The 17,217-nt window shown below is 40.7% G+C and overlaps 1 protein-coding gene across 1 annotated transcript in view; it reads left to right on the forward strand.

Moving 5' to 3' along the window:
* The window catches only part of Slc9a2 (solute carrier family 9 member A2), an 88,151-nt gene that overhangs the window by 18,215 nt on the left and 52,719 nt on the right, over positions 1-17,217 (forward strand). Inside the window, exon 2 of the mRNA XM_004844473.4 lies at positions 12,377-12,840. Coding sequence (XP_004844530.2) covers positions 12,377-12,840 — 464 coding nt within the window. The remainder of the gene's footprint in view (positions 1-12,376; positions 12,841-17,217) is intronic.

Here is a 17,217-nt window from a genome sequence, read left to right on the forward strand (position 1 = left end):
AATAAATAAAATAGAAATGGCTAACATACTCTGACCATTCATAAGTATGAGAAGACTGTTATAGAATATTTAAGGGAAAGCATGCATGTTTTACCTGTAGAATAAACAGCATAGAAAAAAGTTTCATGCTAGACAAGCACTCAGGAACCTACCATGTTAAGTCATGTGATGATTTCATAATCAGTGAAAGGTAAACCCATTGGTGAATCAGTTGTCAAAGAAAGTGACAACTTCACTGAAATGAAAGTGTTACTTACAGTTAGTTTCCAACTTTCAAAAGAGTTCCCTTCTAGGAGAATGTTTGTAAATCGGATTCATTTGTAATCCAACAGAGTGAGTCTTATACAGTATACCTCTGAATCTTATACAGTACACCTGTGAATCTTACACAGTACACTAAAGAAAGTTCACAGTTCGAATGTTCATAAATTGGGGACTTATAAAAATATATCTGTGAGTCAAAGTCATGAATTTAACAGTTTTAAGGAAAATAAAAATAATATTGTAACTACTTCTATGCAGTTTTCCACTGGACATTGTTTTTTTTTTGTATTAAATTCTTTTATTGGTACTTTGTAGGTATACAACACAATTACATTTCTCATTGGGAATTGTACCTTTACATAATGCATCTTGGTTCTTATTTTTTCCCCATTCCTAGCCCTCCCTTCATGCCCTCCACCCTTCCCTATTTACAAAGACTTTATTTCCATTTTTTCCATTTCTCATCATTTTTCCTTTCCCTTCTTTCCTTTCCCCTGCCCCTCCCACTACCCCTACCCCCTTTGGACCTTTTCTTCCTATTTTACATTATCGATTATTCATTCTAATCATTGGTACATTTTAAGTATACAATATAATGACATTCATCATTGGAAATTTGCACCTTTACATAGTCTCTCTTGGTTCTTATTTTTCACCCTTGCCCAGCCCTCCCTTCAACCCCTCCAGTCCTCCCTATTTACAAAGATTTTGTTCCTATTTTTCCATTTTCTCATATTAATCCCATTCCCTTCTATCCTTTCCCCCAGCCCTCCCACTTCCTTCCCCTTTGACCCTTTTCTTCCTATTTCACATTACCTATTATACATTTAGTCCTTATTTACACTTTCAGTTTCTCACACCAGAGAAACTATTCGGTATTTACACGTGTGTCCTATTTATTTCACTTATGAGTATCACCTCAATGTGCATCCACTTAGCTATAAATGTCTCTAATTTCTCATTTTTTATGGCTGAGTAGTACTCCATTTTATTAAAAAACCACATTTTCTTTATCCAGTCTAGAGTTGATGGGCATTTGGGCTGTTTTCCACTGGACATTGTTTCAGAAAGGTCCATAGAGCTGATATAATAAGTGTGCATGGTGTGATGGATTGACACATCATGTTGACATGCTATATCTGCATATTTCCTGTCCTTTGGCATTTTACTATGAGTGTTTGTTAAAAGTACTTGTTTTACCCTTTGAACTGCCAATAGTCCTCAGGTCTTGCTTCTCGTTTTGAATACCCCATGTCTTTTTTTTTTTTGTCCAGAGATCCAATTCTGGTCCTTGTGCTTTTGAGACAGGTGGCATAACCACTGAGCTAAATCCCCAGCTTGAATAGCCCATGTCTTTCATATGTTATATCAACACATACAGAGTGGCTGTGGAAAGCCCAGGTTCACACTGTTTCAGTGAATGAGTGGGAAGTTTGGGTTCCACCACATAGTGGCCATGTCTCTAGCTTCATCCTCTTTTCTGCCTGTTTGTTTAGCATTGTTGGTGCAGTTAGGTCAATTTTTCATTTTCCTTTGCCATCATTACTTTATAGTAATGAGCCAGAAAGATAAAAATGAAAGTGAAGATTATTTTCATCCTGATATAACATACATAACATGCAACAGACCATCTCACCCATTTTAAGTGTACAATTTCATGGCACTAAGCATATTTTCAGAGTTGTGCAGCCTTCACCATGCATCTCTAAGATTTTGTCATTTTCCTAAAGTGACACTCTGTCCCAGTTAAACACTAATTTCCTAGTTGTTCCCTACCCTCAGTGACTTTATGTCTCTATATGAACTTGTCTATTCTAGGTACTGCCTATAAGCAGAATCACTCTATAGCATTTGTTCCTTTGTGCCTAGCTAAAGTGAAGATTGTAAGGAAAAACAGTATTGTTCTTTCACTGTAATTGACACAAAGGTCAATATCATCTGGAGTCATAAAAACATAAACCTTCAGCATAATAAGGAATAAATCACTTGACTATACATTCTGTTGGGAAATAAAAAATAAAATTAAAGATTAAGGAAAATAGAAAAAGTTAGAACTAGCCATGTGAGGCTTGTGACAAAAAGTGAGGTATAAGATCTTACCTCTCAACCTTTGAAACTTCCATTTATAAAATGCACATCTGGTACAGTTTCACTGGGTGCATCTTTTTAGGGCTGGCATCCAATCCCTAAAGGAGACCAAGAAGATCAAAGGAAGATTAAGAGTTTTATCTTTATTGTCATTCTTGCCTAAATAAAAAGCTGATGTTTCTGTTTTCTTTTAAACCTTCTGACACCAAATATGTGGGTTTTTCCTTCACACTACCACCAATTTTCCAGTTCTCTTGAAGCCACTTGGATCACCTTCCAGTGAGTTCTGATGCTGGTGACCTGGAGTTAGAGCAGAGCCCCCAGTCCAGGTCCTTAGCCCCATAAGACTGTTCCTCTTTGGATGTCATACATCTGACCAACAGGCTATCCATTGGGGTACTTCTGTCCTCCCTTTTAGGTTGATAATTCACTATGACAGCTCAGGAAACTCAGGGAAACATTTCTGTTTCCTGGTCTATTGTAAAAAATAAAATGAACAACTAGATGGAAAGGTCCATAGGACAAGAATAAGGGAAGAGTGCAGAATTTCCCTACCTTCTGCTGTCCAACATCTCCATATATTCACCAAGCTAGGAGAGCTATTAACCTCCTTATGCAGTGTTCCAATGGTAGCTCCATTTACATAGGCAACTGATTAAATCATTGGCCATTAGTATTGACACTCAACCCCCAGCTCTTCCTCCCTCTCCAGAGTTCAAGTTGTGGAGCTCAAAATCCCTCTCCTCATGCACTGGTCTTTGCGACCAGCCCCATCCTGAAAGCTACCTAGGGATCCTGCCCACCAGTCATCTCATGGACATGTGAAAGCCACTCATGACTCCAGAGATTCCAAGCATCTCAAAACTTGGGCACCAAAGACCAAGATCAAATACTACATGAGAAGATGATTCTGTCATCCTTATCACACAGGCAATTACAGGAACTGGGGTCAGAGTCCAAATCTGTTCTTCTTATGTCACAACCTACTAATACAGCTGAGACAGTGGGGGTTCACAGATAAGTCCAGTTTGCCCTAAGTCCAGTGAACCTGTCCCCTTGTAGTATAACAGACCCTCAAATGGGCCTGTGAATTCACATCCTTGGATCCAAAAGATGAACAGACCACCATTCTGTGTGGTGTTTGATAATGCATTTGAAATCAGTCAGGCTTTTTGTAGAAGCCCTTTATCCAATCCAGGGAGTTCCTTTCTGTTCCAATTTTGCTGAGTTTTTGTCAAGAAGTTGAGTTTGTCAAATACATTTTCTGCATCCATTGATATAATCCTGTAATTCTTCTTCTATAGCCTATTTATATGATGGATTACATTAATTGATTTTTGGATAGTAAGCAAACCTTGCATCCCTGGATGAACTGTCATGTGATCATGGTGTATAATTCATTTTACATATTGTTGAATTCTTGCTAATATTCTCATGAGGATTTTTACATCTATTAATGACACGTTAGTCTGTTGTTTATGTTCCTGTATTGTTTTTGCCTGGTTTTAGAATTAGGGTAATACTGGGTTCATGAAATTATATCTGAAATGTTCCCTACTCCTCCATTTTCTGAAAGAAGTTGCATAAAATCAGTGTTACTTTGTAAAATTAAACAGTGAAATCACCTGGGCCTAGAGATTTTTTGAGGGGAGGATTTTTTTCTAATAATAACTTTAGGAGATATAATTAATATACATTTATCCCTCAGTATCTGAGAGGGATGGGTTCCAAGGTGACCATGGAAACCAAAACCCACAGACACTTAAATCATTTATATAAAATGGCATAATATTTGTAAATAACCTACACATATTTTCTTGTGTGCCTTAAATCACCTATAGATTACTTAATACCTGCTGGAATGCAAATGCTATATAAATAGTCGTTATACTGTATTATTTTTTGAATAATAACAAGAAAAAAGTGTACATGTTCATTTCACAGTATTCCATTTGTGATAGATTTGTGTGTTTCGAGTGCCAACTGTATCTTAAAAGTCACTCTCTAGAAGTGTACATTTTAGTGATTTTTTTTATAATTTCACTTTTTAAACTTTTTGTTAGTTGTAGGGTTACACAAATGCTCTCTCCATATTGGTGATATTGGGTGACTTGTGGAAGTTTGCACTCTTGGAAGAAATGGTCCACTTCCACTACAATGTCAAGTGTTTGTGCAGAATTGATCATAGCATTTTCTCAGCAGCTCTTTGATGGTGCTTTGTAGTCATGGCCTGGAGTCATTCCCAATATTGGTGTTCTATGTCTTCTGTCCCTTCTCGGTTAGGGATTCGAGAAGTTTACATCATTTTTATCATGTGCTGGAAGACCTTGTTCTGCAAGTAGTCCTCACCTGGAAAGTTGGGGAGAGCAGGTCCATTACTAGACAGTGGAATCCAGAATCCCACCTCCCTCTGCTTCCTTCCCTGGGGTCCCAGCTCTTTGACAAGACTGAAATACAGATTCCCTGCTAAGTCTTTTGGGGGTGAGACCACAGTTCCTGCTGTGATATTTGGCTGGAGTAAAGCAGTTATTTTTGAAAACTTTTCTTCTTTGGTAGGTATACATTTTTCTAGCCCATCCTGAGTGAGGAAGCAGGCCACTGGCCAGGCTTTTGTTGGCTGCTTTTGTGAGCACTTCTGGGATACTGGCTGCTTCAGCTTCCTGTCTGAGAATATGAGGTGCAAAAGAGAAGATCATGAGGAGGCACTACCATGTTACTCTTAAGATCTGGAGGCCTAATCATCTGCTTGTCAGTCCATCTTCTCTTTCCACTTTCCAGAGTCTTCTTGTGTTTGTTTTATAAAGAATGTCTACAGTTAAGCTTTTTAGAAGTACTGCCTGGGAAGAATAGAAAATGGCTGTCTATGCCATCTTTTTACAAGTAGAAATCTGTTCTTCTCTTTTCAACCGTCATCTTCTCACTCTCCCTCCCCTGTTTTATTTTTGCACTGACTTTACAAAGGTGAATTCAGGCAGACCTGTCTTCTATCTCAGTATTCTTTACATTTGTCCCTGATGATAATCAATAACCTCTTGGGAAGCAAGATGACTATAGTGGAGAATTATGTTCTGGTTTTGTAGATTTTTTTTCATCTTAAAGTCTTTGACCTTTATGGAATTTTCCACGTTTGTGGAAGTAAAAAAAGAAACTTTATATTTCCGTATGTTGGTTATGGCTCTTTATCCACCGGCTCCAATAATGCTGGTTGAATTATGTTTCCCTTCCCTGTTATTATACAGCTTCTGATTTTATATAATCTCATTGTACCTCTGCACAGCATGATCTGATTTACTGTTTCATCCCTGTGATTCATTATGGGTGTCATAAAAGGAAGTGTAGCAATGGGTTGGGCAAGTTTGACCTTAGACTCTTTAAGACGAGATGGCTCTTCAACCATATTGTATAGAAATCGCCTGCCATTTCTTCTGAGTAATCCTGCCATCAGTCTGTTAAGTTCTGTGACATTTTTCAAAGAGATTCCAATTGGCATTTTATGTCTTGATTTTCTCCCCTGAAATTTTCTCTCTTTTTATTTTTCTCCATCATAGTGAATAACCCTACTCTATGCCCAGTTGTTTGGATTCAGCCTTGACTGTGTGCTCCACATCCGTCATCCTAGCTAACAGCACATTCTGTTAGAGCAACTGTCACAGCACACCTCTCATCCCACCTCCCCTCATGGTCCCCACACCTGCATGGCAGCCACCACCAGCCCTTTCCTGGGTTTCTGTGAAGGAGCGCTGGTTGGGCTACCTGCTTCCTTTCTCCAGCAGAACCATCAAGGAGTATTTCTCTGTTGGCAGTGATGTAAGATATCAATGGAAAGGGGCCCTCACTCTCTCTGCCTTTCTTTGCTCACTCAACACCACCACATCCTAAGTGCCTAGGCTGGTACCCAGTACATGACAGGACCTCAATAAATACACATTGAATGAAACAAAAATGACTGCATGAGCCTGGTCATTTTTATCACCTCCAGTTATCACCACAATAAATAGTCCTGGTGTGTGAAGATTTTTGGATTTTCTAATCAGATAAGCATGCCATCTTCAAACACTATAGTTGCTTTTTTTTGTTACCTGCAATACAGGTGATGTGCCAATCAATAATTCTGTCCTGGCATCAAGCCCTCCTTGTGCTAAGTGGTTCTTCCTTTGGAGTCTGAGCTGTTCTTAAATGTTTCAGCTACATGGTCACAGACAACTTATTTATCTTCACTGAGTAACTACATCCATTTGATTTAACCTTTCCCTTGGGCGGCCTTGATCCCTTATTTCTAAATTCCAATATCTGATCTCAGATCTCTTGGGAGGAATTTCTTCTTGTCATTCCATGTGTAGAGACAAGGTGGCTCTGAGACTTTTTCACTAGCTCCTGTTTGCTCAGTACAGAGGTGGGTCTTCAACAGCTGGCTCTCAGGCCATGGACAGAGTGGCCTCACCTGAACTACTTCCCCTTCTCTAGTAGTTATTATGTCTCCTTGTTTATAACATTTGTCATGTTCCATTATGTATCATAATCATTTATGGTTCCATCTTATCTCCTATACTTGATATAAATGCTCTAAAGACAGGGTCTATTCATGATCCAACTCAGACCCTCAGAGCCTTGTCCAAACAAGGTACTTGATAAATACGTGGTTAAGGGCTGTCTCTACTCTCATCTTTCCCTCATCCATTCCCATGAGTAATAGAGTGCTCCTCCGGTTTTCTTTTTCTTTGAAAGTGGCCATTCCCTTTGGAAAAGTTAAATGCCATCCAAGTTCTGCTTTGGAATTATGCAGCAATTTTTTAGTGTTTCACTTTTATTTTGAATTATTTTATTATTATAAGTCCTTTGAAAAACAAAAAGCGGAATATTTTTTAAAACTCTCTACATTTATAGCTCTCTTGTTTTGGTGATGTAATTGTCAAATATCAGTCCCGGCATATGATTAAATGTTAAGGCAAATTTATACTTCCATGTTAATGTTTTTTGACATAGATCAGTTAATTCTGCTTTATTTACTGAACTGCATTTTATGTATTATTCATTTGCTTATCTTATTTGCATTATTTACTCAATATGATTCTATTTGCAGAAATCAAATGTTATTCAGTTGTTGTCTACTTGAGTTTTACAAGATGACAGAAATGTGTTGGCCTATGTGATTAAAATGCTGCTTCTTACCATTTTCTTCATGTTTCTTTCTGGCTGGTGGTTATTTACTACAGTTCTATTTTTTAACGTATCTATTTGGTTGCTGTGTGAATTGAGATGCATAAAAATCAATATTTTTAGGCTTGGATGAACTTGTCTATTCTTCCTAAAAATTTAAAAGAAGTTTAATATAGTCTATGAATATTCCCCTGATTTTTCTCCAGCCAGATAGGCATGATTTACTTCACACCATGCTTGGCTTTAAGTGCAGGGTTTCCTAGAGCGAGCTGGGCCAGGTAGCTGTGGTCACTGTCTGGTGCTTATTTGGTACCCGTGGGTACTTGCCCTGTACTTAACCTGAGCTTGGCAAATATTTGTTGATCCAATTGTTGCCATTATTTTTTTCTTCAAGCCCTTTTAAAATGTAGAGCCAAGTAATGAAATAAAATCTAGAACATCGACTACAGCATTGGTGTTTGTCTGCACTGGGAGCCGGGCATTCTGTGCTGAGGGCTTCCTCACTGGCCTCCTCTGCTCCTTTCCCTTCCTCTTTTGTGCCAATAATGACTGTGGGTTTTTGGTTTTGAGTTTTTGCTGTTGTAGCTCCAACTTACTTTGTATTTTTTGTTGTGGAAGATTCTGATTCTGATTTTTACATTGTTGCTCTTCCACAGGTCCTGCTATCTGCTATCCTGTGTTGTCTCTCCCTTTTCTTCTGTCCCAGATTTGACAAATAGGTCATTGTGGATAGAATGAGAAACTATACTGAATTTATGGTGTAGTGCTTAGTTACATGGAGATCTTTGGCTCTAACAGTTGATTTAAACATGTATGCAGACAGAAATTAAAATGTATTTACCCTGGGAGGAAAGTCTTCATTATATATTTTATATAATCCAGCTATCCTTCCCACTAAGTGAATTCTATTGCAATTAAAATAAGATAATAAATCCTTAAAGCACTCATTCTGACAGACTTTAATGCGCTGCTAATAAAAATTGAATAACACAAGGTACAATGTCCCAAACATTACAGACAGAAATTAGCAGGAAATAGAGAAAGTGGAATAAACCAGAAGTAGGTACCATTATATCTCAGGGCCCAGATTTGGGCTAAGGGTTTCTCTGTGTGTTCTGTGGCTAAGAGTGCTTCTACATTTCCAAATAATTAAAATTCAATCTAAAGAATATTCTGTGACACATAAAATGTCATGGGATTCTAATGTCCATTTACATGAATCAAATCTCACTGAAACAGGGCTACACTTATTGATTTTATTATTATCTATGGCTGCTTTGGCAATGGAAAAGAGACAGTAAGGTGTGGCCTGAAAGCTGAAGATAGTTACTACCTGGCTCTTCTCAGAAAAATGTCAGCCAATATGCAGACCGCACAGTAGATCCTACCCTCAGTAGCTTATGTTCAGCTTGGTAGAAACCATCAAAAAGTTCATTTGATTTTTTTTCCCAATAACTCATACCTATCTTGATAATATCATGTGGGATCATGGCTTGGGGGAGGCAAATTCTACTGGAGTTCATTTCCTCTGCGAGAAACACTTGGGGGAGTCCCCGAGTGCATGTGTGTTTGTGATTGGTGATTTGTTTGTTTTATTCTGTGAATACTGACATTAAGAAGCCTTTTTTGTTTGTTCATTTTCACTAATTACCTTGCTGATAAGAGTTATTCCATTGCAGTGGCTCAGAGGAGTGTAGACATTCACACTCAAGGCCTTGGGCAGACTCACCGTGTGTGAGCCAATTGCCCTGCCTCTGTTTTCTAGAGAGCAGGGGACAGGGATCACCCTTCGCTTAGCTCTTCTTTCCCAGGAACAGCTGGGAGGGTTCACAGGTGGAACACACCTGTAATCTCAGCACTCTGGGAGGCTAAACTAGGGAGATTGAAAATTCAAACCCAGCCTAGGTAATTTAGTGATTTAGCAAGACTCCCGCCTAAAAGTAAAAAATGTAAAAAGGGATGAGGATGAGGATGTAGCTCAGGGAAAAGGCCTTAGGTTCAATGCCCAGTACAAGAGAAAACAGAGAGAGAAAGAGAGAGCGAGGGGGGGGAGGGAAGGAGGGAGAGAGAGAGAGAGGAATTTTGAATGATCTTAGCCTTCATAAAAAGGGGAACAGATTTTAAAAATACAGACACATGATTTCTTGAACTAATACACTGGGTTTGCTGCTATTCTTCATGAGGTTTCTCCTTGTCCTGGCTCCTCTTCTGTCCCTCTTCTCCGTGCCTCCTGCAGCCTCTGTCCCAGTGGCCTCTTCTGCTTCCTGCTGGCTCCTGGCCAGGCTCAGGTGCATGAAAGCGGATTGTGGCCTGCTGTGGCCTTGGAGAGGCGGGAAGCAGCCTGTGTCCCCTGCTTTCTCCTGTTCATGGTTTCCCCTGTTCCACTCTCAGGAATGTCCTTGCCACTTGGGGGTGTGGCTAGCACCCCTGGGAGAGCACTGGGTCCCCAGGGCTGGGTCGACCAGAGGAAAGAACAAAGCGAGAAGAGCAAGTGGGAGCATCTGTGCACACCTCCTCATCTCCAGTTTGCTTCCAGCCTGTCCTGTCCTGTTGCCTCTGCACATTCCTTTAAACTGTTTTCTCTTGCTTTTTCCTGTGGAAGACGGACAGGAAACTGTACTTGGGGGGATTTGAGACACTGCAGGCACCATCGAAAATGATGCACTGTGAGCGACTGCCCTCGTGATCATCTCAGATCTAAGCGGTGCACTGTCCCTGTCCCTGTCTGTGCTTCACAGATGAGTTACAAGGCCTGGGCGTGCTGGGCACCGGTCCACTGTCACAGGTGGAGAGTGGAGGGCTGGCTTTTCAAGCTCAAAGGTAGTGGTCAGAGACCTTCAGGCTGGGACCATGTTGCTGGAAGGAGGGGACTGCACTTGGATCCTGGGTGCCTGGGGAGGCCACTACAAGGTTGCTCTTATCACACAGAAAGTTTTGGCTATAAGCAGAGGCAGTGCGGGGAGATGGCAAAGTGCTTTGCAGAGGGCATTTTAATTCTGTGTTTACAGGGGAGGGTGGCTGGCTGAAGGTCCTGGGTGAAGAACAGCTGTGCGCTCACTGCTGCAGCCCGAGGTGTGAATCCTACAGCCACCAGCCCTGGAGAAACGACACGACACAATATCTCTCATACAGAGGGTCTTCTTATTTAGGAATGAATTATTTAAATCCCTTCAAACTATGAGGGTGTGCTGATTGAGCTAAGAAAGCGTTTAGTGTTGGGGCTTTAGTCCTACTTGTAATAAGGATTTGCTTATAGAACATCTGTGATGAGAAGTTTCTAAAGACTTATTCTATCATGTTAGTATCACCATCCTATAATGCAGACATGTGTCCGTCTTAACCCTCTATTGCTCTCTAACAGAACAGCTTAACTTGGGTAACTTATACAGAAGAGATATTTATTTTCTCATTTTGGGAGGCTAGGAGTCCAAAGTCAAGGACCTGGTTTTTGGTGTCTGGTGAGGATTTTCTTGCTGAGTCCTGAAAAGGTAGAAGACAGAAAGACTGGTAGTGGTAGAAGAGTCTCAGTCTATCTATCTATCTATCTATCTATCTATCTATCTATCTATCTATCCATCTATCTCATATTGGGTATTGAGCCTGGGACCTTTGCACTGAGCTACATCTCCACTTCTTTTGAAAATTCTTAATTTTGAGATAGGCACTCATGCCTGGCTGGAAGCTTCTTTTTTGAAGGCCATCATCTCATTCATGAGAAAGAAACCCTCCCGGCCCAGTCATCCCTCAACGGCACACCTCTTAATGATATCACTTGAATTTTTTTTGGGGGGGGGTTGCATGTAAACCACAGATTCTCACGTTCTGCTCCATTCTAACAGGGTGACTTCCTATTGCTCTGCAAACAAGGAATCTCCTCCAGATTAGGTCCTTTCCATGTTGCCCTCAAGCATTGGTCCAGCCCCCCCCTCCCACCACCCCGGCTCTGGTGTTAAAGCCACAACCCAGACATACCTGGCTCCAGCAGAGATTAGGAGACCTGGTATTTCTCCATCTCCTCTCCTACAGGTGTCTGGTTCAATGCCTCTCTGTCTCTTCAGCCTGCGTGGATGGTGTCTCTTCCTCATCTGTGTCCTCCTGCATGTGGCTGAGGCCTGGTCCCACTTTGTTTTGTGTCACAGAAGTCACAAATGCATTGCTCCATCACTTGATGGGGACCATTAGACACTGGAGACCATGGTGTGCTTCCATCAGCTATTTAATGCCTCTTGATGAATTAACTTGGCTGTCTTGGGAGGATCCCGCATCTCAACAATCACACATATTCCATATTCCAAATGAAAGAATCTGAAATTAGAAATAAGTAAATGACCCACTTTAATGAGTGCCAGAGATGACAGTAGTAATCCAAACACTAGCTGGCCCAACCACCTTGGTAAGACCCTGGAAGTCTTTGAATCTTGGTTGCCACTTAAATTTTTAATAAGTATGAAAATAACTCCCTTGTTAATTCCTTAGGGTTTTTGTAAGGATGAAACAAAATGTTACGTCTGAAAATATTTTGGAAATCATTAAGTTATTTCAAATATAAAGCTGCATTGTTTTATTCCATTTCCACTGCACCAATATTTAAGAAAAACTTCATAGAAGTGTAGAAAATAAAAGATGTGCTTTGTAGATATTGTGTTTCTATAGCTTCTCAGTGTAATTTAGCTACCAATTAGTGCCTGATCTTCACTGGGTGGACGTACATAAGTACATGTGTACTGCTTTGTCACCTGAAAAGCCACTTATAATGGCTGAGGAGATTTTGGAATTAGACCCCTTGGTTCTGCCCAGGAGAACCAGTGTCCCTTCTTCACACTTCCTGTGTAACCTGAATTCTGTGTCTCTGTTGCTTCTCTCACAGGCTTCCATCTCTATCACAAGTTGCCCACCATCGTGCCTGAGAGTTGTCTGCTCATCATGGTTGGACTCCTGCTGGGTGGGATTATCTTTGGCGTGGATGAGAAGTCTCCACCGGCCATGAAAACCGATGTCTTTTTCCTCTACCTCTTGCCCCCCATTGTGCTGGATGCTGGCTACTTCATGCCCACCCGCCCATTCTTTGAGAACATAGGCACTATTTTCTGGTACGCCGTGGTGGGAACACTCTGGAATTCCATTGGTATTGGGGTGTCTTTGTTTGGCATCTGCCAGATCGAAGCCTTTGGCCTCCAAGACATCACCCTGCTCCAGAACCTGCTCTTTGGCAGCCTGATCTCTGCCGTGGACCCTGTGGCTGTGCTGGCTGTCTTTGAGAACATTCACGTCAATGAGCAGCTTTACATCCTGGTCTTTGGAGAGTCCCTGCTGAATGATGCAGTGACAGTGGTGAGTGACGTGTCCTCTGCATCCATGGAACACATAGGGCCACCCACCAGAGTCTTAGAAGGGTCCTTCCAAGAGCAGAGAGTGAAAAATCCAACCAAACTCACTCTCTGCCACTGTACTGTCACAACATGCTGTGATACCAGGTGCAGAGGTGTTGCCCACATAGCAAGCCAGCCTTCGATTCTGTAGTGGACACCAGCTGGGATCACCTCGTCCTGTTCAGTTCTGACACTGTCTACCTGGAGGTAGCATCAGATCCTGCAGCTAAGGGCTCAGTCCCAGGACTGCCCCTGCCGTGCCAACCCCAAACCCAGGTCATTTCACCTGTGCCTGTGACCTGCAGGCCCCTATATTGGCTTTCCCATAGTTGCCTCCTTGATAGAGAAGCTCCTGACCCAGAGAAACACCTCCTTCATTTTCTGGTTAAATATAAGGATAGCAGAAAGGACACAGATGAAGAAAGCTGTCCTATGAGCCACCTGGGAAGAGGCAGGAAGCTTCAAGTCACCTCTATGAGTTCAGCAACAAAATCCTCTCTGAACCCTGACCTTTGGGGGATTTCTAGAGGTATCATTACATGGGCAACTGATCATGTTGTTGGCCACTCGTGATTAACTTGACCTTCACCTCCACTCCCCTTTCCAGAGGCTGAGACTGAATGTCCCAAGCCTGAGCCCGGCCTTGGTGACTTCCTTCCACCCCAAAGGTAGACTGGGGCTGCCTGCCATCAACTGTTAGTGTACACTTGTCCTTTACAATATTCCAAGAATTTTAGAAGTTGTAGTCTAGGAAACAGGGCAGATCAGATGCCCACTTCATAATGCCACAGCTCCTCATTTGCTCTAATGTTCTGAGGTTATTGTCCTGAAGTTCTTCATGCATTTCTTTATTAATTTCTTTCCTTTATTTACTATTATACAACTAGCCCATCATTTCTGTTTTGCTTTGGGGCCCAGGAATGTGTTTGGCTGGTCCCTTCTTACCTGGCTCTGGTTATGCTGGAAGAGCTTGACCTTGATTATGACCTCTGACCATTCCTGGTCTCCATATTATCAAAAGAGGTGATCTTTTTTTTTTTCTTTCAAATCATTTTTCTCTTCTTTTCTGGATGAGAATACATCTACATATGATTCTCTAGAAATGACATGCTTGTCTGCCAACCATATTTTGTTGTTTAGTACTTGGACCTATGCCCCAAAATACAGAAAGGAGTCAAAAGAGGGGAGGGAAGGGGAGAAGGCATCTGTATCCCTCACAGTGCAGTACTTCCTGTAAATTACACTACATAACATCACAAAGTATAATCCTTTTATTTTATTCTTCTTTTCCAAAATTTTTAAATATTCTAATTTCTTTACACTTCCATCTAAATTTTGATGTCACATTCCCTGTGCCCATAAAATATACTGCTAGAGCTTTTATTGGAACTGTATTAAATCTATAAATCAAATTGGGAAGGACTGACAGTTTTTATACAAACATAGTATACTTCTACATTTAGGTCTGTTTTGATTTCCTTCAGTACTATGTAGATTTCAGCATACAGATCAAGTGTACGTGTATGTTATATTTATACCTAAGTATCTGTTCCTTTGGAACTACTGTAAATAGTACTTATTATTCCAAGAATGTTCCTATTGTACATTGCTAGACAGTGGTTTTTCAGTATCCACAAGAGAGTGTTTCCAGGAAACTCCACAAATACCAATATTCACAGATACTCAAGTTCTTTTGAAAATGGCACAGTATTTGTATACAACCTATGCACATCCTCTTGTATATTTTAAATCATCTCCATATTAGTTATGATACCTAAGACAATATAAACACTGTATAAATAATTGTTATATTATATTCCCTAGGGAATATGACAACAAAGGGCTTAGTTCAGACACATGCTTAGTTCAGCCACAATTTCTTTCCACATACTTTTAATCCATGGTTGGTTGAATCTGAAGACAATGGACCTGAAGAAATGGAGGGCCAAATATATGGAGAATTAAGACTGGGATGGGGATGGGGGTGTGTGTGTGTATCTTATATCCCATGACCTTGCTAAACTCTAGGTTTTTGAAGCTTCTTTGGGACAATCATGTTGTCTGTCAATGGAAACAGTTTTATTTCTTCTTTCCCAGTCTCCTCCTCTTTTATTTCCTTTTGTTGCCATATTATTGCTGACCAGGATTTTCTAGTAAAATACTGAACTGGAGAGAGGTTAAGAGTAGACATTCTTGCTTTGTTCTTGTTCATGGAAGAAAATTTTCATTCCTTCATCATCAAGTATGATGTTAGCTGTAGTTTCTTTTGATTATGATTTTCCTTTTATGAACAGTGGAATTTAATTGGCTATTTTTTTTTTAGGATTTCTGCGATATGTTCGTGAGGTAAATTGGTCCATAGTTTTCTTTTCCTTTGTCCTTCCTTTATTCTTTACTGTTTGTCTGGTTTACATAATCAGGTTAATTCTGGCTTCATAAAGAAGGGTGGAAAGTGTTTCATCATCTTCTAAGTTCTGATCCACTGAACCGACTGCTTCCCAGTGTCATTGGTCTGGTTTTCCCACTATTAACAGGTGGGGAAAACCTCGCACTGCAGTCCAGCAGGTCGCTCAGCTCCTTGTCGGTCCCTACCGTGGCCATGCGCTGTTGTTGGGGGGTCATCTTCAGCCACTTCTCCCAGGTCTTTTCTGAGAGGCACCCGGCCCTGGGAGGAGGGAGCCAGAGACCAGCAGTAGCAAGAGGGCCAGGGCACTGGGGAGTGACCAGCCTGACATCCTCCCTAGGACCAGAGGGGAACTGGAATGGGCCAGGGCTGGGGAAGGGAGGGGAGGGAGGGAGGGGGCCGGCGAGCGGGCGAGGGGCCAGGGAGTGGGCAAGGGAGGCAGCCTTGAATGAGCTCAGTCCTTCCCTGTCCTCCTCCTCCAAAAGAGGTGGTCTTTGATAATGATGTAAAAGACTTCAGAGTCCAGAGGTCCTTGTGAGAGGTAATGCTGTCAGTACACAAGAGGTAATCAAAAGACACAGTGAATGTTTAAAGTTTAGAAAATAACTTATCTCAGTAAAGGCATATTGCCAAGAACAATGGGATAGATTAGGCAAAACTAGAGGGAGTATTTTTAGTATTTTAAGGGAAATTATTAACAATGTACCTTTTACTGTAGTCAATTTTTTAAAAATTTGAACATTCGTAATGTTTTGTGATCACACATCCTATGGTGTATGTAGTAACCTGTGAAATGGTAATACCTACTAAGTGTCCTTCTCCATCCCGGGATGCTTTATTATGTTAATGATCTCAGAGCCTTTTTTTTTGGTCATGTACTCATTTTCTGTTACTACTCAACTTATACATTTCTGGTCTTCATCATTTTTCCATAAGTGGCTGTTTATTAAGAAAACACAGATGGTTGCTAATTCTCTTTTAATTGACACATAATTAGAATCAGAGGCTATTGTGATTTTAATGTTGGCAGAATTTATCTCCACCCTGGCAAGGATGGAGGGGAGGGCTGAGGAACCATCTCCTGTCACTCTCAGACCTTCAGACAGTGCCCCATGCCCTGGTTGGGGACACTTGGGATTCTGGGTAGAGAAGCCAGTCCTCAATGTTATACAATGACAGCCACCAGCCTTTGTGAGTCTTTCTGCTGGGCTCAGCTCCTGATGACAACTATGAAGTAGATGTTCTTCCTGTTCTGCAAATAAGAAAATTGAGGCAGGAAAACATTAAGTAAAGTGCTTGAGTAACTTAATTTTTTAATACCCCTCCATTAGCTCCTACCATTATGTTATTTATGCCTCATTGAAGAGTTTACATAGAAAGTAACACTATTCTCTGTTGGCTGTGCTCTACTGTAAAAGTAGATTCCTAAACTACATAAAATATCATCTCAAAAGACATCCATTAGCTTTATGTGGACATTATTATGTACAAAATAATTTTTTGACAGTTTATTGATTATTATTTTTAAAACAACCACTGACATTTTAAGACAGCTAAGTTAACTCACTCAAGTAACCAAATCCACTTCCTATATTCTATTGTCTATTAACAGTGATTAGTCATTAACTTTCACTATTAAATTTTAACTGCTATTATAGTAAAGACGTTTTCTAACTCATTCTAACTTCTTCAGGCATCAAGTTTTCCATTGTGATTTTATGTTTGAAATGTAAATTTTACCCTTGTTGAAGGAGATTGTGGATGTTTAAGTGTGGATTTCTCAGAATGAAAATGAAGGGACTTTCCAAAGAAATAAGATCACCTTCCTGCATTCCTTCTAGGGCAGCTGGGGGAAGTCAGTCTGTTTCAGAATGGTGCACCATTTACACTGCACACCAGCCTCTTAGATATTTCTCATTCATAGGGCTCAGTGGT

This window comes from Heterocephalus glaber, unplaced genomic scaffold (genome assembly GCF_053883595.1).
Source record: "Heterocephalus glaber isolate CG9 unplaced genomic scaffold, H.glaber_assembly_v1.0 deba00000470, whole genome shotgun sequence".
Taxonomy (NCBI): domain Eukaryota; kingdom Metazoa; phylum Chordata; class Mammalia; order Rodentia; family Bathyergidae; genus Heterocephalus; species Heterocephalus glaber.